This window comes from Beta vulgaris, chromosome 2 (genome assembly GCF_026745355.1).
Source record: "Beta vulgaris subsp. vulgaris cultivar EL10 chromosome 2, EL10.2, whole genome shotgun sequence".
Taxonomy (NCBI): Eukaryota; Viridiplantae; Streptophyta; class Magnoliopsida; order Caryophyllales; family Amaranthaceae; genus Beta; species Beta vulgaris.
Genome location: NC_079203.1, coordinates 1,187,766 through 1,209,298, shown reverse-complemented (window position 1 = coordinate 1,209,298; position 21,533 = coordinate 1,187,766). Strand labels below are relative to the sequence as shown.

At 35.6% G+C, this 21,533-nt stretch overlaps 3 protein-coding genes and 1 pseudogene across 3 annotated transcripts; all 4 read left to right on the top strand.

The window, feature by feature from the left end:
- Positions 1 to 625: 625 nt before the first annotated feature.
- On the top strand, positions 626 to 15,087 carry LOC104887842 (eukaryotic translation initiation factor 3 subunit I-like; annotated as a pseudogene).
- LOC104887796 (auxin-binding protein ABP19a) lies at positions 5,892 to 6,833 on the top strand. Its single transcript, XM_010672542.4, has one exon. The coding sequence runs from the start codon at positions 5,989 to 5,991 to the stop codon at positions 6,613 to 6,615; it is 627 nt and encodes a 208-aa protein (XP_010670844.2). The 5' UTR covers positions 5,892 to 5,988; the 3' UTR covers positions 6,616 to 6,833.
- On the top strand, positions 10,356 to 11,297 carry LOC104887797 (auxin-binding protein ABP19a). Its single transcript, XM_048638071.1, has one exon. The coding sequence runs from the start codon at positions 10,478 to 10,480 to the stop codon at positions 11,102 to 11,104; it is 627 nt and encodes a 208-aa protein (XP_048494028.1). The 5' UTR covers positions 10,356 to 10,477; the 3' UTR covers positions 11,105 to 11,297.
- A 3,636-nt stretch (positions 15,088 to 18,723) lies between the features above and the next one.
- On the top strand, positions 18,724 to 19,592 carry LOC104887798 (auxin-binding protein ABP19a-like). Its single transcript, XM_048639829.2, has one exon. The coding sequence runs from the start codon at positions 18,811 to 18,813 to the stop codon at positions 19,435 to 19,437; it is 627 nt and encodes a 208-aa protein (XP_048495786.1). The 5' UTR covers positions 18,724 to 18,810; the 3' UTR covers positions 19,438 to 19,592.
- The last annotated feature ends 1,941 nt before the right edge of the window (positions 19,593 to 21,533 follow it).

The following is a 21,533-nucleotide window of genomic DNA, read 5'->3' as shown; positions in this document are numbered from 1 at the left end:
AAAAAAATATTTGGCTTGAACACTTTCATTTTTACATAATCACACTTTATTATGTTAGTGTTCTTAAACCTTTTCAGTACAAACACTATCTTTAGCAATAAAGTATGCTCAATTTTTTCTGTCTTTTTGAATAAAAAATACCCCCACCAACATCTATTACATCTATTTTATTTAATAAAAATAACATTTGATAATTATATTACAAATTATCACCTTTAATTAAGTGTCTCAAGTAATGTTTAGATTTTTCTAAGACAAAAAAGAGTAATAAATAAGAAAAAGTTTTATTTCTTGAAGAACCAATGGTCAAAATTTTTGTTTATATATAAAAGTGCATATTTTATTAAATCTCTTATGCATTGGGGACTTTTTTTTTCTCCCGGACCCAAAAATATTCACGATCGGCTTGAAATATACATTCAAACCCTAAACCTTGACAACTTGATAATTATAGCTAGTTTAGGATATGTTTTACTAGTTTTACCCAAGTTAGGTTTTACCGTTTTATTTGATGGACTATAAATTAGGGTTTAGGGTAAATAATAATTTGTTAGTAAATACAATTTTCCGTCTCCTCAACAAACCATCGAAAGTCGAAACAACAAAGAAGAGAAGAAAGCAAGAGATGAAGCCAATTTTGATGAAGGGCCATGAAAAAGGCCATTAACATTCTTGAAGTACAACAAAGAAGGCGATCTTCTCTTCTCATGCGCCAAAGATCATACTCCAACTGTTTGGTACGCTAACAACGGCGAACGCCTTGGTACTTACCATGGACACAAAGGTGCAGTGTGGTCCTGCGATGTTACTTGGGATTCTTCACGTCTTATAACTGGTAGTGCAGATAGGCCTTCTTTTTCGGCTCTCCCTATGTCGTGAGACATGATATATTTGCTCTAGGAAAGAAGTTACCTTCAAATTTCCCAAGCCAACATCACTAGTTTGTGTATGGACTTCATTAAAGACAAGTTTCAGTTCATCCGATTGATCTACAACTAGTACTAATACTAGTTGTTGACAATTCTATATTTGCATCGCTTTAGGTTTTTCATCTAAGAGAAGTCTTGAATCTTAATAAAATTTGACCCTCGTATACCTAAATATGACCATCGTAGAACTAAGAGTAGAAAGAAAAACAATATTCGGTTCTTAATTCCAAAAAAAATAAACCAAACAGCATGTAAAAAGATTAGCTCCATCTCTAAAGCTAAAACAAACACATGGTGTTAAAATAATGTAGAAAAATCTAGAAAAATTATTTGTAAAGAATTCTAGAAATATCTAGGTGTAGCATGATGTTTGAATAGAAGAAGAGAATTAGGGAGAAAATTCTAGAATTATCTACTCTAAATCATATGTAAGAAAATAAAGAGAAATCTAGAAACAACAAGAATATTGATTAAGTCGGCAAATCAACCGACATTACATGTTATATATATGTAATGATGTAAGATGCAAGGGATGAAGAAATAAAAAAGCCATTTGCTTTACATCTTACTGCCACTTCATCAAAAACAATCCTCCATCAACTATAAAGCCTTGTTTCACAATATAAATTACCAACTTTCCCCTAATTCATTTCGGGCATCTAAATTTTAACAGTTTAAAACTGTTAAAACAAAAAGAAATGGTGATAGGACTTCCACCTATAACTAATGAAAGAAAAATATGTGAGGGCTGTATATATGGCAAAATGCATAGATTGCCATTCCCTACTTCATCCTGGAGGGCCAGAGCTCCATTAGAGCTTGTTCATGCAGATATATGGGGCCCTACCAGAAATCCGTCTCTTGGCGGAAAAAGATATTTTCTATTATTTGTCGATGATTTCACTCGCATGATGTGGGTTTATATCTTGGAGAAAAAGTCGGAAGCATTTTCCCACTTCATGCAATTTAAAGCCCTCACAGAAAAACAAAGTGGGCATTCAATAAAAATTCTAAGAACAGATCGTGGGGGAAATTTACAAGTAAAGAATTTAACAGCTTCTGTAAGGAGCATGGAATCAAAAGAGAATTAACTGTCAGACGCACACCTCAGCAAAATGGTGTTGCGGAGAGAAGAAATCGGACCATTGCTGAGATGGCCCGAAGTATGATGCAAGGCAAAAACTTGCCCAAATGTTTTTGGGCAGAAGCCGTACATACGGCTATCTACATTCTCAATCGATCTCCCACGAAGGTAGTCATGGGTATGACACCCTATGAAGCTTGGCATAAAAGAAAGCCAAGAGTGGAGCACCTCAAAGTATTCGGGTGCATCGCATATGCCCACATCCCGAAAGAAAATCGGGAAAAACTCGATGGAAAAGGAGAAAAATGTATCTTCATTGGATACAGTGACGAATCTAAAGGATATCGTCTCTATCAACCCGAATCTAAGAGCCTAATAATCTCAAGAGATGTCATATTCGATGAAGGAGCTCAATGGACGTGGATGGAGAATGAATCTCAGCCACGTGAAGGAGATTTTCTTCCACCAAGCCCAAGTGAAGATGAAGGCCCAAATCATCTAGCAACACAGTCATCCTCCAGTCCATCATCACCGAGATCTCCAACAACATCCTCGAGATCGACGAGTCCAACATCAGGATCAAGCTCTCAAAGCTCAGCTCCAGTAGTGCGACGTTCACAAAGAGATCGACGACCACCAAGCTACTTGGAGGATTTCCAGTGCAATCAAGCTATCATGGCTCTCTTCGCTAGCGAACCACAAAGCTTTCAAGAAGCATCACGAGAAGAGAAATGGATTGAGGCCATGAATGAAGAAATCAAGATGATCGAGAAAAACAACACATGGGAGCTTGTTGAGAAACCTGATGACAAAGAAGTCATCGGTCTCAAATGGGTCTACAAGGTCAAGTATAACGAAGATGGCTCCATCCAGAAATACAAGGCTCGTCTCGTCGCGAAAGGTTACTTCCAACAACCAGGGATTGACTTTAACGAGACATATGCTCCTGTTGTCCGCATGGAGACTATCAGGTCAGTCCTTGCTCTTGCTGCTCAACTTAAATTACCAGTCTTTCAATTAGATGTCAAGTCAGCATTTTTAAATGGGGAACTTGAAGAAGAAGTATATGTTGAGCAACCGCAAGGATATCTCATCGAAGGCAAAGAAGACAAAGTATACCGCCTTCGTAAAGCCCTTTATGGGCTTAAGCAAGCACCTAGGGCCTGGAATTGCAAAATAGATGGCTACCTACTTCAAAATGGGATTACAAAAAGCCCAAGTGAGCCATCACTATATATCAAGGCCCAAGGATCACAAGATTTTCTCATATTGTGTCTTTATGTAGATAATCTAATCTACACAGGCACTAATTCAAAAATGATTAAGGAATATAAGAAGGCAATGATGTCGGAATATGAAATGACCGACCTTGGAGCCATGAAATATTTCCTTGGCATGCAAGTCAAGCAAAGCCCAGGAAAAATATTTCTCTCACAAGAGAAATATGCAGACGACCTTCTTAAGAAATTCAACATGAGTGAATGCAAGCCATTGGCTACACCAATGGCACTTAATGAAAGGCTATCTAAGAACGATGGTAAAGAGAAGGTCGATGCGTCAATATATAGAAGTTTGGTCGGCTCTCTCATCTACCTCACACATACTAGGCCCACATATACATGCTGTCAGCATAGTATCCAGATTCATGAGTGAGCCAAGTAAAGCTCACTTAGCAGCAGCAAAAAGGATTCTCAGGTATGTCAAAGGAACAAAAAGTTATGGAATTATGTACGAAACAGAGGAGAATCACAAGCTTACAGGATACACAGACAGCGATTGGGCCGGAAGCATTGACGATCGAAAGAGTACAAGTGGATACGTCTTCCAGCTGGGAACCAAGGCCATATCTTGGTCATCAAAGAAACAAGCTACAGTAGCTCTGTCATCAGCAGAAGCAGAGTATGTAGCAGCAACAAGTGCAGCATGTGAAGCAGTATGGCTTAAGAGAATTCTCAATGATCTACAACAGACATCAGAAGAACCAACAACTATCTACTGCGACAACATGTCTGCAATAGCCATGACAAAAAATCCAGTCTTTCACAGTCGCACGAAGCACATTGAGATACGACATCATTTCATCCGAGAGTTGGTCGACAAACAAGAGATCGAGCTACAATTCTGCAAGACGGGGGAGCAGCTAGCAGACATATTCACAAAGGCAATTTCAGCAGAAAAATTCATGCAATTCAGAAAACAACTCGGAGTTCAAGATTTTTCCCATTAGGGGGAGTGTTAAAATAATGTAGAAAAATCTAGAAAAATTATTTGTAAAGAATTCTAGAAATATCTAGGTGTAGCATGATGTTTGAATAGAAGAAGAGAATTAGGGAGAAAATTCTAGAATTATCTACTCTAAATCATATGTAAGAAAATAAAGAGAAATCTAGAAACAACAAGAATATTGATTAAGTCGGCAAATCAACCGACATTACATGTTATATATATGTAATGATGTAAGATGCAAGGGATGAAGAAATAAAAAAACCATTTGCTTTACATCTTACTGCCACTTCATCAAAAACAATCCTCCATCAACTATAAAGCCTTGTTTCACAATATAAATTACCAACTTTCCCCTAATTCATTCTAACACATGGCATGGTAATCATGATCCAAGTTCCATAACCGTAAATTTCTTATACCAAACCTATACCATCTTGTGAAGTTGTGACTTGTGAACCAAAGGCCCCTTACAAATTTTAGACACCAGTGCAATAACTTGGACCATTTAAGACTTACAAATTACCTCAAACTTATAAGAGAACTAAATTGATCAAATGGAAGAAAGTGGTCCTCTTAGCATGCATGGTCGAATAAAGCTTCCAAAATGGTGAGCAAGATTTTTCACCTCCGCATCTTGTTGAAATATGACTTGAATTATTTGGTGCTAGAATTTAACCAAGTTTTTTGGTACATGTAGTTTAATATATCGATTCTTTTTTGAATTTGGTTTTATATTCATTCTATTTAGGTTAATTACAAGGGTACTATATAAACCCTATAATTAACTTATGTCTGTATTATTCTGTAATAACTCTCTCCTAAACCTACTAAAATCAGTCATTCCTGTTGTATGTATGTAGCTAACATCTTGTTAGTGAAACATGTTAAATATCTGTATTAATTCTTTTCTTATCTATGTTTCGTTAATTACTTCTGTCAGAATAACATCCAATTTGCACAATCAATGTAATTTTTTGGTAGGAATCTGAACAAGCCTGGTTTAGATAATAGCTTTAGGCCTAACTCTAAATCGAAATCACCTCACATCTCCCTACCCATCCCCCACTCTTCGAAGAGCTACAAGGCTTCCTATGATTCAACACTCACTACCTAAAAGCAAAAGGCTACTATCCAGCGGCGAATTGAAAAATTATATGTAACGTGGTCACTAATCATAATAAGTACTTGAATTAATGTAGGTATATCGATTATCAATCGGACTTATGCACTTAAAGAGTTAAAAAATTTTAACCCCAAATAATTTACTATAAGTACAACCAACGTATAGATATAAAAAAATGTAGTAGTATATAAAAAGTTTACTTCTTTGTTCATGGTCGATTATATATATTTTAACATGTCCCGACAATATGCCCGTCTCTCTTCGACGAAGTCTTCCTAAATGATGGGCTGCGCCTTTCCTTATATTATTGATCTAAATTAAATGCTCAATATTTCATCATTTATGCTACAATATCCTTATTCTTTCTACTTTTGTACTTGGCAGACATTTGACTGTCATATATCATTGACTTCTAAATTCGAGCAAAGACTTTGAACATGAAATAGTCTAATAATAATACCAACTCCTGCGAAGATCCCCATGCATGCATGTAAAGTTATCTCCACTTTCATTACATATATATATATGGTGCCAATCTTTTCTATCAAATGCAAGAACATCGAAATCAAGCTAATAAAACAACCCATAGCAAATAAACCACCAATAGTCTCGTTTTAGTTTCCAAAATGAATAACCTTCTACTTTTCTCCACTTTTTTTCTCTTGGTGTCTATATCTCATGCTATAGAAGTTGACTTTTGTGTAGCAGATCGTAATCTCCCAAGAGGACCAGAAGGATATGCTTGTAGAGATCCTGCTACTCTAACCACGGATGATTTTGTTTACACCGGTTTCCGTGGTGGTAGAACAATCACTAACGTACCCAGAAATAATGTAACTCTAGCATTCGTGGATCAGTTCCCAGCTTTAAATGGTTTAGGTATATCTATGGCACGGTTAGACTTTGGCATCGGTGGAGTTATACCAGTACACTCACACCGAACATCTGAAGTTTTAATTGTTTCAAGGGGGTCTATAATTGCAGGATTTATCGACACAAACAACACTGCATACTACAGAAGACTAGAGGTTGGAGATGTTATGATTTTTCCACAAGCCATGCTGCATTTCCAAGTTAATGTTGGAGCAACCCCAGCTACCGCATTCGTTAGTTTGAATGGCGCAAACCCAGCAATTCAATTCACTATGAATTCTTTATTTGGTGGTAACTTACCTGCTGATGTAGCTCAACAAATTACGCTTTTAAGTAATGCAGAGATAATGAGGATGAAGAGGGCATTCGGCACTGCTTAAATTCCTTTTTGAAGATCCAATTCTATTTATTTAATATTGCGCCGTATAAATATTACATTTCAGAGAGCGTGTGTGTGAGCTTATTTCTTTTTCATATACATTTCAGAGAGCGTGTGTGTGAGCGTATTTCTTTTTCATATTTAACCTTAAGAGTTTGTAAAAATTCATCTTTTCGTACATTCATCATTTAATAAAATGATTACATCTATTTAATTCTACATTATTGTTCATCATTTGACATAGTTTGAATTATTAAAGAAAAAGCAAGCGCAATTCCTAGAACAAACTGACAGATTTACAAGAGATAAATCTGTGGAAACTCCAGAATCTACTAGAAAAGAGTTAAAACTCTGGATATTATTATTATTAGCAGAAAAACTATCTTCTAATGACGGTTAATAATGTTTAAATAGTCAAATAAACAAAACCCTAATAAGATAATTAGGAAATAATAAAATTCGAAAATAATTAAAATGTTGTTTTTGGGCCCTAAACGAACTCAGATAGTCATATAGCTTAAAGAGTCTGTCGATCACAGTGTAGCAGTGTGTTTGACTCGTTGGCCCATTTCCCTTTCCAAAAAGGTATTTTATTAAGTATTCTGACTTCGGGAGCCTGATTAGTAGAAATCATTTCAGGCTATTTCGACAAATTTCTTCGTCGAACTTTTCCGCTAACCTTTCTAGTTCAACATTTGACTTCGCTACGAATATAGTTGAAGAGTTTGTTGCCAATTTTAACAACAATTGCACCAACTTAGAAGATGGATTGCGTCATATTTGCTTCTGGATAGGAGCCAAAATTTTGAGTTAGATGGAACTTTTAGCATAAACATATCCAAAAACTTTGACTTTCAGAAAAGGATGTTTATAGAACAAGAACAAAGAATTAATTCATTTTAAAAACTTGACATTTGGGTTAAAAATAATCCGAATCTTTTCCCTTCATTCTATTTTGTCATGGTATCAAGATTCCAATGAAGATCTTGGGGCAAAATTCTAAAATATTATTCTCTCTTCCTGGTAAATGTATGTATTTTCATAAAGTTAAGATTTTTTCCCTAATGATGGATAAGGTTTTGCGAGGTTTTTTTAGCCCACCACCATTACAATCAAACAAGAAATTGAAAAACACACGATTGAAAGAGAGTTCTTGATCACAGTTGACAGACGGAAAGTGAAAGAAATACATAAACCAGATATTGTGACCAAGTCACCGAGAGTCCGTGCACCAAAAACCTTCACAATATATTGTGAGGGGTGAGTTTGAAACATAAAAAATGTGGATTACGTGCCTTGACATGTTTTAATTTAGTGAATTGAAGCCGCAAAATACTTAGTCAATGTCTAGAAAATAGTTCAAGGTTGTTCCTCGCAAAAAATATTTTCAAAGTCTTATTTTACCAGATTTTTTTAAAAAGGTTATTTATCGCAAAAACTTGTACATTTAAGAGGTTGTTTTGCACAGATTATCCAAACGTTTATATGAAGATAATACACCATAAATCTCCATACTTGATTTTTATGGCTGTCTTTAATCTATATAATTAATTAATTAATTAATTAATTAATTAATTAATTAATTAACGACTAATATATATAATTAATAATTTCTTGTTTACAAGATTTGTTATATTACATGCTCAAATTATAAGTGAGATACATTTGATGATATTGGTCACAAGTCATGATCAATTTTCTTAGAATGAGTGAGAAAGTTGCAAGTTGAGATTATATTTTTGTCGGGTCATCGATGGTTTTGCTCTGCTGACTTGGCCTTGTTCAAAGAACTTGTACGTGATGGAATTTATGTATTTGATATAAATATAGTCACTGGTCAGCAAACTGCGGAACTTAAGCAATAGAACATAAAATTAATAAGTTGACATGGATAATTCAAAGATGGAGTTGTGGAAATCCGATATTTTAAGGACTTTGGGTTATCATTAATAATACATGGTTTGAAGATGACCCTTATAATTGGTCTTATCTCAACAGATTAATAAACTTATGGTTTTTTCTTTTATACGAGGTGTTTCTATACAAAATTAGATGTGTAATTGTTAATGTTTCATCAAAAATTATTAAACGAGATTGTCTAATTTTAATATAAAAGTAGACCTAGTCACTAAATGGATTAAATTAGTTATCGAAAAAAATTAATCTAGTCACTATGGGACTAATTCTCTTTTTAATATTAGGATTACTATTACCTAATTTTAATTGAAAAGTAGCCGCTCTTTTACAAGACATAGTCAAGTGGGATCTTGTTAAATTCGTCTCAACACGAGGATTTTGAATATCAACTTTTTATAAATTTTAGGGCAATTCTATATGGTGGCCTCCAAGTTTCACTTTTTCTACATGGTGGCAAATAAAGCAAAAAAATTACTATACAAAGTGACTCCTAACTTGAGGTTTCTCTACATAGTGACCAATTTTTAGTAAATAATGGTTCAATAACTAAACCCTATCCTTTCTCACTTAGCCTAACACCTTATCACTACCAACCAACCACCAGCCATGACCACCACCTTTTTCTTCCATAACCATCCACCGCCGCCACCAATCTGCCACCGCCTTCTTCTTCCATAACCATCCATCGCCGCCACCTTCTTCTTCCACGACCAACCACTGCCACCACCTTTCTTTCTTCTCTCTCTTCGGATTCTCTCTTTCGAATTCAGGTGAGTGGGTTTATGGTTTTGTGGCGAAACTGGATTTCTGGGCGGTGGGTTTTGGGAGGGTGGTGGGTTTCGTGGGTAAGGGATTTCGGGGTGTGAATAGGATTTGGTTTTGTGAGTTTGTGAGGGTGGGGTTTCAGGGGGGTGGTTTTGAGGGGTGGGTTTCCGGGTTGGTGAAGAAACTGGATATTTGGGTGGTGGGCTTCAGCAAGGTGGTGTGGGTAGAGGGTTGGTGGGCGTGGGGTTTCGTCGGCACGGGTTTGCCGGGGTGAGTCTCGTGGGTGGTGGGGTTTTGTGGGGTCTGGTTGTGGTGGTGGGGTTTGTGGTTGAAGCTAGGTGCTTTGGTTTCATGGGGGTTTTCGGGGAGGTGGGGTTTGGTTGTGTTGGTGGGGTTTGGGTGGGGGTAGTGGTAGTGGTTCTTTGGGTGGGTAGGATAATGGTTGGGTGTTTGTGGTGAGGGTTTGGTTGTTTTGTGGTTGAGGTTAGGATAGGTTAGCCCACTAAAATCACTACGTATAATTTCTCAAAGTTGAGAGTCACTTGGTATAATTTTTTTATTTACCTATTACTACATAGAAAACTTAAAAATAAGAGGCTACCATATAGAATATTCCTAAATTTTTTTTATACATAATTAGAGATATTAACGTTCAAAAAAAAGTCTTGACAAACGTGAAAAAGCAAACGATGCAACTTTTTGGAAACGGGGAAGTATATGGTGTGTATTGAAAAAGGTAGGCATTATTAGTAATGCACGTATCTAAAAAAGGGAGGAATTATTAATAACATCCACCATTCCAATCATGTATCAATAATGAATAATGACCCAAAGTCATATTACAGGATTTCAGGATAAAATTATATTTGAATTTTCTATGTCAAGTTGTGAACTTTAAACAATAATTCCGTAGCATGCAGACCATATATATCAATTAAAAAATAAATCCTTGCAATACAAATTTGGACAAGGTCTTTTAGTGGGTGATCAATTGGGCAAGTTGTTTGAAGTAGACAGTTTTATATATAATCTACATTACTCGACTCGTCTCTATATATAGTGTGCCAATCATGGCTATTAGATGCAACCTAACTAAAAACCCACATCAAGCTAAGTAAACTAAAACAAAGCTTCCCTTAGCTTGCAAAGTATTACACCTATTCTCTCAAACTACTTCCAAAATGAATAACCTTATCATTTTCTTCACTTTTTCTCTCTTGGTTTCTTTTTCTCATGCTATTGAATTTGATTTTTGTGTAGGAGACTTGAGTCTCCCAAGGGGACCACAAGGGTATGCTTGCAAGGATCCTGCTAATATCACAACAGATGATTTCGTTTACACTGGTTTTCGTGGTGAAAGAACCACCTCAAACATATTTAGAAATAATGTGACTCTTGCATTTGCCGATGCATTCCCAGCATTGAATGGTCTTGGTATTTCTATGGCAAGACTAGACTTTGGTGTTGGTGGAGTGATACCAATCCACTCACACCGAACATCAGAAGTTATTATCATAGCAACAGGGTCTATAATTGCAGGATTTATTGACACAACTAATACTGCATACTATAGAAGACTTGAGGTTGGAGACGTTATGATCTTTCCACAATCCATGCTTCATTTTCAAGTTAATGTTGGTACAACTCCAGCTACTGCATTTGTTAGCTTGAATGGCGCAAATCCAGCGATACAACTCACTACCACCGCGTTATTTGCTAGCAATTTGCCTGGTGATATAGTTGAGCAAATCACTCTTCTAAGCAATGAGGAAGTAATGAGACTAAAGAGGATATTTGGGACTGCTTAGTTCCTTTCGAGTTATTGTCTAATTTTCTTACTAAAAGTTGGTTTTTAGCGTACTCAAATAAATCATACTCCAAAAGAGTGTGTGTGTGGGTGCTTGTTCGCTTTTCATTTCAACTTTGAAAGTTTGTCCAAATGTTACCTTATATAATTTCTTTGCAGTATTGAATAATAATTCTATATTTTGGCTTTCTCTACTCTGTCTCACCACCTGGGGCCCATAAATCTAGAAATATTCTTTGGTGAAGATGGTAGCTTGACTATTTCCCCCTCATGGCAATCAACTATTTCTTTCCTTTTCTTTTTGACTCGGCAATTCTTTTCTTTTTTAATATTTTCATTGGTTACTTTCCTATTCTTTTTTATTTTCTTTTTGAAATAAGTTTAACTCGCCTTTTATTTTCGTTTCTACCACCTAGGGGTGCTAATCGAGTTGAGCAACTCGCGAGCAACTCGAGCTCGACTTGGTTAACGCTCGGTCAAAACTCGACTCGAGTTGGCTCGGCTCGAGAGCTTAACGAGCACGAGTCGAGCATGACCCTGCTCGACTCAATAAGCTCGCGACCAGTTTGATAATTTTATATTTTTTTTAGAAATTTATTTTATTTGATATAAAAAGTTTATAAAATAATTAAATCTACAAAGAATATAAAATAATCTATGTCCCAAAATGTTTTTTTAGAGTAGATTTACCTAAAGCTAGAAACATAGTATGTTTTGACACCCTTACTAATACAATAATACTAAAATTTGGATCTCAATATAACAGCAATGCTCCTGTAATAATTTTTTTTACTTTTAAACCTGCACGTAAAGATCTTCTAAAAAGAAAAAAAAGGGAAAAGAAAATCTAATGCTACTAATAATACGCACTCTACAACAATTCATGACATTGTATATATTACTCCTGGACTCCTACATCGAACATAATGAAGACTAAGATGAGATAGAGAAATGTTGAAAGTTTGGTAGTAAAGTAGTCAGGTTCCTAGAGTCCCATATCTGGCGTGTGATAAAGAGTATGAGATGAAATTCTATAAAAACGAGTGTAGAGCATGCATAAGCTAGCATTACACATACGGGTTCAACAATTCTGAAGCCATATTATCCTAGTTAGATGATGGGCTGGAATATTGGACAATAATTGTGAAATTAAAACTGTAAAATTATTATTTTTTCTTTAAGGAATATGTAAAAATAACTTAAAATAATTTTACATTATTAATTGATTTCTTACTAAGCAATTGAGTCGAGTTTCTCGATCAAACTGAGTTCTAGTCGAGTTTCTCGAGCAAACTGAGCTCTAGTCGAGTTTCTCGAGCAAATCGAGCTCGAATTTCTTGAGCAAAATGAGCTCGAGCTTCTCGAGCAAACCGAGCTCGAGTCGAGTTGAAACAACACTTAACGAGCAACGAGCACGAGTCAAACAAGATCAGAAAGTTTTTGAGGCGAGTCAAGCAGAGGTCTGTTCGCGATCGACTTGCTCGATTAGTAGTTTAGCACCCTGCTAGTCTGCTACCATCAATGTATTAACCTTTTAATTTAAGTATATATTTTGATATTCCAATTTTATTCGTTAATTACTAGTTTATCTGGTTATTACATACTATTCCTTGCGTCCCAAAATAGTCTGAAATCAATTTCTTTTTTTGTTTGTCCATATTTGGCTTGAACACTTTCATTTTTACATGATCACACTATTTATTATGTTAGTTTTCTTAAACCCTTTCAGTACAAACACTATCTTTAGCAATAAAGTAGGCTCAATTTTTTCTGTCTTTTTGAATAAAAAAATTCCCCCACCAACAGCTATTACATCTATTTTATTTAATAAAAATAACATTTGATAATTATATTACAACTTATCATCTTTAATTAAGTGTCTCAACTAATGTTCTTCAGATCTTTCTAAGACGAGGAGTAATAAATAAGAGAGAGTTTTCTTTCTTGAAGAAACAGTGGTAAAAAAATTTATCTATAAAAGTGCATATTTTATTAAATCTCTTCTGCATTAGGGAACTTTTTTTTTCTCCTAGCCCAACAATATTCACGATCGGCTTGAGATATACATTCGAACCTTGACAACTTGATATTTATAGCTAGTTTAGGATATGTTTTACTAGTTCTACCCATGTTAGGTTTTACCGTTTTATTTGATGTACTATAAATTAGGGTTTAGGGTAAATAATAATTTGTTAGTAAATACAATTTTCCGTTTCCTCAACTAACCATCAAAAGTCGAAACAACAAAGAAGAGAAGAAAGCAAGAGATGAAGCCAATTTTGATGAAGGGCCATGAAGGTGTCGTGTGGTCCTGCGATGTTTCTTGAGATTCTTCACGTCTTATCACTGGTAGTGCAGATCAAACACTGAAACTGTGGGATGTTAAAAAAAGGAGCGCAATTGTATAATTTTTGTATGGGTATAACCCAAGTATGTTAACGGATCCTTATGACGAGTCCGCGAGCATTATTGTGGACGCAAGCATGGCAATGTCATCCACAGCTCTACCAAAGTTAGTTAACCAACATGGTCCGACAACGTTGGCGGTCGCCTAATAAGACAAAAGCAGGGGGAATATTCCCACATGTCAAGTGCGTCGTAGTCATACGTCGAAGGATTACACGCGCTATCAGAGAAATAGTACTTCTATAAATACCCCACTAGTAATATTCTGCAGGTACATTCTCTCTTATACTGAAAATAGCTTATTTCTCTCTAGTTTCTCTCTCTAAATCCTAGTTGGACAAATACTAACTTGAGCGTCGAAGGGGGGTTTCCTCGCAACCACCCCGAGGGTAGCTCACGTTTGCTTGCTGTGCAGCTATTCACTAAAGACTTTACTCTCCAGATCTTTGGCGGACTTCCCTGAAGCCGCTAACGTTTCATAACCGGAACACTTTCAATTTTGACGCTCCTGTTATATCTGTGAACTTCTCAGTGGGTGATAAACTTGATGTAATCACTATTGATCCGTTCATGGACAAAACATCGGAAGTTCATGTCAAACATATAGCAGAAGATCAGGGCCGACGTTTGGCAGGAGCGAAGTGATCGACCGCGCAGGGCCTCAGTTTGACAGGGGCCCCAAAAGCGTTGTACTTATGATGTTTGTAACAATAATAAATCAAATAAAAGTGTATGGAGCAGTGGCGCGTTTTGGGCCTTAGTTATATGAGGTGAAGGGATCAAATCCTCGTAACTACGATTTAAATTTTGCACTCTGGTACTCTTTTGGTGAGTCTTTCCATGCGGATTTTTAAGGCCTCTTTTTAAGAATCCGCACAGGGCCCCTAAAATCCTAGCCCCGACCCTGCAGAAGATATTGATCAACATACCAATGAATCTGTTGTTGTTATGAAGGGTCCGAGTGGACGAATTAATAGGGCTACTGTTTGGGGGCCTTTGAACAATACTATTATCAGTTGTGGTGAAGATGCTGTCATTCGTGTGTGGGATCCTACGACAGGCCAAGAGATAATGTCGACGACGATGACAACCAAGAACAACCATGAAAGTGCAGTTACATCAATGTGTTTCTCTGCAGATAAGTCACATTTTGTTACAGGTTCTCTAGATAAATCATCTAAGTTATGGGACACAAGAAGTCTAGTACTCCTTAAGACCTATATCACGGAGCTGCCTGTGAATGCTGTTACAATGTCTCCTCTATTAGACCATGTTGGGCTTGGAGGTGGTCAGACCACAACAATTGTGTCTGGGACAGCTTGAGGGAAGTTTGAAGCTAATTTTTTTGACAAGATTCTTGAGGAAGAAATTGGAGGTGTTAAGGGACACTTTGGGCCTATTAATGCCTTGGCCTTTAACCGTGATGGAAAAAGTTTTGCTAGTGGAGGTTGATAGAGTATAAATCTATTCATGGGGCCTCAACCATCAGCTTAACACTTTGAGGCCCCAGGAATAGATTTATACTCTATCAGAGGTGAAGATGGTTATGTAAGGTTGTATCACTTTGACCTTGATTAGTTTGTTGGAGTTTATGAGAGGCTTTTAGAAACTCATAAGCTTGCTTCAAAAGAATATGAAGACTGAAGAGTCTCTTGTCTCACATTGAAAAAATAAAGGGAAGAGTACTTCGTCTATCCTTTGAGTTACGTAGCAATGCGACTTTTAGTGGGTATGTGGTGATTGGAGTTACCTCATGTGTGCCGTCCGAACCGGGCCAGCGCCATGGACTTTGGGAAATAAACTTAACTTACCTAACTTTTTGGGTCAACATTCTGTCAGATTTATGACTGTTTTAATCCAGTATTAAGTTACCATTTTCCCCTTAATTTCTCCATTAATGTGTCTGTTTTCCCTTATTTCGTGCCATAACTGCCGCCATTATTCTTCCCACTAAGTGATCGTTTTTACCCACGTTTCAACCTCCTTCTGGTTTCTTCTCTCTATAAATATCGAGGTTTATTGTTTCACTTGACACAGATTAATACGAAACACTTTCTTCTTCTCTGCTTTGTTCTCTAATATTCTGGAAAATATTCAAGAGTGTTCTCAATCTGTTTTTCCATCAACACTGGAAACACAGAAACCGTATCCCTGGAGGTTGGTTGCTAAGAGTCTGTGTGTTGTTACGGGGTAAATTCAACTTTAGGGCAGTGATCTTCTCACGCCATGGTTATCAAATAAGTTAGATATAATTGTTACCAGTTTCCGTTCCTACATATTTCACTATTAAGAGCTAATTATTTTTTCATTACCCTTTTTTGACTAAGTATTACTCTCTCTGTTTTTTTTCTTTCTCATTTTCATGTGTAAATCTCCAATGCACATCTTTGAACTTAAATATCTTTTATTATATATTAGTAAAAATTATTACGATTGATTATTAATAATGTACTAATAGTGTTTTATACAAATAGTGTTTGTATTTTTTTTACATATCTAAATAATAGTTAGAGAAGGGTAAAATAAAAATATGATGAAATTATATCAAAATGGATATTTATTTATAGAGAGTAAAAATATATGAACATTGGTATTTTTTTTAAATATAATTTTTGAGATATACAAGTTTAAAATTGCAAAAGTAATATTATTTGGACAAATAAGAGCATGAAATGTGTGCTGCCACCAACTTCCCTTACACTAAAAAACACCACTACCCCTAATAAAATACCCACTGTTAGATTGTTAACTAGTTTTTTTTTTGTCCGGGATGATGCCTCAGGTCAGTTACAATAAACAAATATGTTATTATTTTTAAATTTCATAATTGATTTTGCCACTTTTCATATTTTTTGTCCATTAAGAAATTGAAAAATCACGTCACGACGTGATAAGTAACAAAAAGTTGAAAGGTTTGAATTTGAAAACAACACCTTAAAAGGAATTGTGGTAAGAGAATATAACATCAATATTATCTGGTAAGTTACGTAATAAAAGTGTTAGAGATGTATATACTTGTTTAGGTTTTTTTAGTTAACTATAATTATTACAAGACTTTATCATATTTTATTTTCAACATTAGACAACAAAATCACAGTGTATTGATGGTTAACCTCTTACTTTTCATTTTAAAGGTCACATGTTCGATATCTTGCACTTAGACTTTTTTGTAAAGTGAATAGTACACATAGACATAAAACATTTGCATTAGAAATTTAAGTAGAATGCCACGTAATGCAAAGACTTTCTTTCACAAGCTTTTTAATATATTTGTATAGATTAAATGTTTATGATGACTCATAATTATATGATCACTGGTCAGCAAACTGCATGCGGAACTTAAGCAATAGAACCGACAATTATTGCAGTTGACATGGATAATTCAAAGATGGAGTTCTGGAACTCCGATATTCTAAGGACATTGGGTGATTAAGTGTAATTGTTAATGTTTCTCTTTGCTTTGAGCCTTCTTGGTCATTGTTTTCTATATAATAGTTGTGTCTTATTGTCTCTTGTGTATATGGCTTTTATGGGTAGTTATTTGGAATACGAGTATACGACATTGTAGATATTTCTTGTTAGAATACGTATATGCTTAGAATATTCTTTATTCTTGTAATTAGAATGTATTTTATTTGTAATGCATGATGCATGATGCTTAAATGAGGAGGTAGAGAAGCATGATTGCATGAGCAAGGAGGGTCTGAACAATATTGTTGATGGTTCATATTTTTCGTTCAGCTTTCCCAATTTGTGAAGAGGTATAAGAACAAAAAAAAAGCGAAAAGCCAACCCATGTATGGAACAAAAATCTCTTAAGGGCTTGCTTCTCAATATCACAAGGGAGATTCTTAACATCACATTCAAATTGTGTGCGGATATAAGCTCGAAAAGAATGAAATGTGGAATAAACTTGAGGTTTTTAGATAGAGGAAAAGTCGACAAAAAAAATTGAGTAATCATCTAACAACACAAGATAATAATGGTGCCCTATAGACAGATGAAGTGTGCAAAGATTATTGTAGGGTCGCTAATGTTGTATCTGAGTCTTGTTCGTTACATAACCTCCTTCTTGAGCTTCATATTAGTGTATTATGTTAATGTTAGTGTTAATCATGTTAACCATCAGCACAATAAACATATATTGAGATGGATATCCATTTTGTTTGCGAAAAGGTTGCTTGTGAACAAGTCCGTGTTTTACATGTTCCATCGCGTTGCCATATTTGCATATATCTTCACAAAAGGTCTTCCTTTGGTCCTTCTTGAAGATTTTTGTGAGAATCTAAGTGCTTGGAAACCTCCCACTTTGCCTGAGGGGGTGTGTTAGAATATGTAATACTAGTATTTTCTTTTTGCATGCTATGTGTGCGTGTCATATCAATATTTTTTCTCAATTAGTTATTCATCAGTGTTACAAAAAAATTAATTCGAACAAATGTTTATAATTAATTTTATTTTTTAATATGTTTTTATTAAATCAATGTTTCGTTGGTTTTTTCGTTATTCGTTCATCATTCAAATATAATATTGAGAGAAGGAAATATAGAGCAGAAGAAAGCTTCTACTCAAATAAAGTGGAAAAATTTGTGTATCACTTTGAATAGTTGAATATAATAAAGTGGAAGAGTTTGATTTATATAAAAGAGATTATTGAATAATAATCTTATAGTTGCAATATTTGCATAGTAACCACTATATATATATTTATCTACCAATCTTATCTCGTATTCTCTTACAAATGTATAAGAAAAACTAGTGTGGCTTAATGAGCGTGATTTGTCATTATGCATATATACTTTAATAATATAAATTTTTTATAATTTTTTTAATACATAATTAAAGATTTTAGGAACAAAGTAGTGCATTGATAGTGTATAGGTAAGAATTATTGCATGTATTTAGAAAGGGAGGAATTAATAATACCCCACTCCAATCATGTATTAATAATGACCCAAAGTCCTTATAAAATCAGGAAAATCATATGTGACTTTTCCATGTCAACTGTAAAAATTGGCTTTTCAATTGCATAATTACATAGCTTGCGGACCATATATATCAAACAAAATTCCTTGCATTTCAATTTGAATAAGGTTTTTTAAGTGCGAGAACAATTGGACAAGTTGTTTGAATTAGACAGTTTTATAACCTACATTACTCGACTCGTCTATATATATAGGGTGCCAATCATGGCTATTAGATGCAACCTAACTAAAAACCCACATCAAGCTAAGTAAACTAAAACAAAGTTTCCCTTAGCTTGCAAAAATATTACACCTACTCTCTCCAACTACTTCCAAAATGAATAACCTTACCATTTTCTTCACTTTTTCTCTCTTGGTTTCTCTTTCTCATGCTATTGAATTTGATTTTTGTGTAGGAGACTTGAATCTCCCAAGGGGACCACAAGGGTACGCTTGCAAGGATCCTGCTAATATCACAACAGATGATTTCGTTTACACTGGTTTTCGTGGTGAAAGAACGACCACCTCAAACTTATTTAGAAATAATGTGACTCTTGCATTTGTCGATGCATTCCCAGCATTGAATGGTCTTGGTATTTCTATGGCAAGACTAGACTTTGGTGTAGGTGGAGTGATACCAATCCACTCACACAGAACATCAGAAGTTATTATCTTAGCAACAGGGTCTATAATTGCAGGATTCATTGACACAACCAACACTGCATATTATAGAAGACTTGAGGTTGGAGACGTTATGATCTTTCCACAAGCCATGCTTCATTTTCAAGTTAATGTTGGTACAACTCCAGCTACTGCATTTGTTAGCTTGAATGGCGCAAACCCAGCGATACAACGCACTACCACGTTATTTGCTGGAAATTTACCTGCTGATATTGTTGAGCAAATCACTCTTCTAAGTAATGAAGAAGTAATGAGGCTAAAGAGGATATTTGGGACTGCTTAGTTCCTTTCGAGTTATTGTCTAATTTTCTTACTAAAAGTTGGTTTTTAGCGTACTCAAATAATCATACTCCAAAAGAGAGTGTGTGTGGGTACTTGTTCCCTTTTCATATTCAACTTATTCGAAAGTTTGTGCAAATGTTACCTTGTATAATTTCTTTGCAGTATTGAATGATAATTCTAAATCTTTGGTTTCTGCTACTCTGTTAAAACGGGTTGTAGGGTGCTCATCACCCAGCTCCCATAAATCTGGAGTCTGGAGATTATCTTTGCATGGTGAAGATGGTAGCTTCTTCTGTAGGAGTGAAGGTTTATGTTTTAGTTCTTTGGTTCGATTCCCTTCATGGCAATCGATTATTTCCTTCCTTTTTTTGACTGGGAAATTCTTTCTCCTAATATGACTTGTGTGCACCCGGTTCACGTTAACATTGTTGTGCACCAAGTCATAAAAACGTATCATTTTTAAACAATCCATTATATTATTCAGAAACTCACTATATCAAGAAGAAACCATTAATATCATGTGAAAACTTACTATATATATCATTCAGGAACATACTATATCATGCATAAACTACATCATTTCCAAAAAAATCCAATATATTCTGGAACTCATTATATCAATTCAAAAACTCACTATATTTCATTTAGAAGCATACTATATCATGTAGAAACAACATCAATTCTGAATAATCCATTGTATTATTCCGACACTTACTATATCGTGCTAGAAACTACATATTTCTATAAGTTAATGTATGTGTCACAATGAGCGAAAACCTCTCAATGAGCGAAAACCTCTCAAGCGAAAGCGATAGGGTGCTGGCCCTATCAAGCGAAGAAAATGATCTCCTACAGAGATCCAATAAGAAATTCAAGCGACAATTAGATGAGACCAATCATACGATGGAATTGGAAGCCCCTCAGGATTTTGAACCTGTGAGAAGTAAGTCATATAGCCAGATGACGCAATCATTTGGAAGGGCTGTGAACCCTTTATTTGAGAGCGGCGCCGTGGAAGAAGATGTCATATCTGATGACGAGATTGAATCCGAGTCTGAGAGAGATGATGAAAACTGCCCTAATATTGTCCTTTCCAAGGCTGACAAAAGGCGCATTCGGAGTCCGTGGAAGAATTCTATCATCATTAAATTGTTTGATAAGAAGATGGGCTATGAAGTGTTAATGCGCCGTCTGCGATTTAAATGGCAATTAAAAGGTAACATTGCGTTAACTGATGTTGGCCATGCATTTTATGTAGTGCGTTTCACAAGCTTGGAAGACTATGAATTCGTTATGACTCAAGGTCCGTGGATGATTGGAGATAGTTACTTGACGATTAGGAAATGGATCCCTAATTTTATTGCTGATGAGGCACCAATGCGCCACTTAACTGCATGGGTAAGGATTCCTAACTTGTCTGTGGAATATTTTGATGAACTTATCCTGCATAAGATTGGAAGCAAAATTGGGAAAGTTATTAAGATTGATAGGAATACAGAGTCTATGGATCGTGGCCAATATGTTAGGTTCTGTATTGAAGTGGATCTGGCTAAACCTTTGCTATCGAAATTCAGACTCAATGGGCGAGTATGGAAGATTCAGTATGAAGGACTGAAATTGATTTGTTTCAAGTGTGGTCATTTGGGACATAAAGAAGATAAGTGTGAATCTTTTAAGGCTCCTGAATCCAATAAGGACCCCCAGCATGTAGCTCTGAATAATATGGAGAACGGAAGTAATTGTGAAAGGGCTCCAGTGGTAAGACCTGAAGTCAATAATAAGTATGGGGAATGGATGTTAGTGTCCAAAGTAAGTAGAAAGAGTAATCCTAAACACTTGGTGACCGCAAATAAATTGATGGAAGGTCTTAAAATTTCGAAGGATTCTACTGACATCCCCAGTGAAAAATATGGTGAGAAGATGCAAAAAAGTCTTAATACCAAGGCGAACATTGGCAATATGGGTAACCAAGTGGAGAAAACAAGTGGATCTAGATTTGAGATATTAGAGATGGAAGACATTGTTTGTAATGGTGGAGACAAGCTAGTAGGCGAAGGTCCAGAAGTAGGCAATTCTGAAAAGGAGGCTTCGATAGGA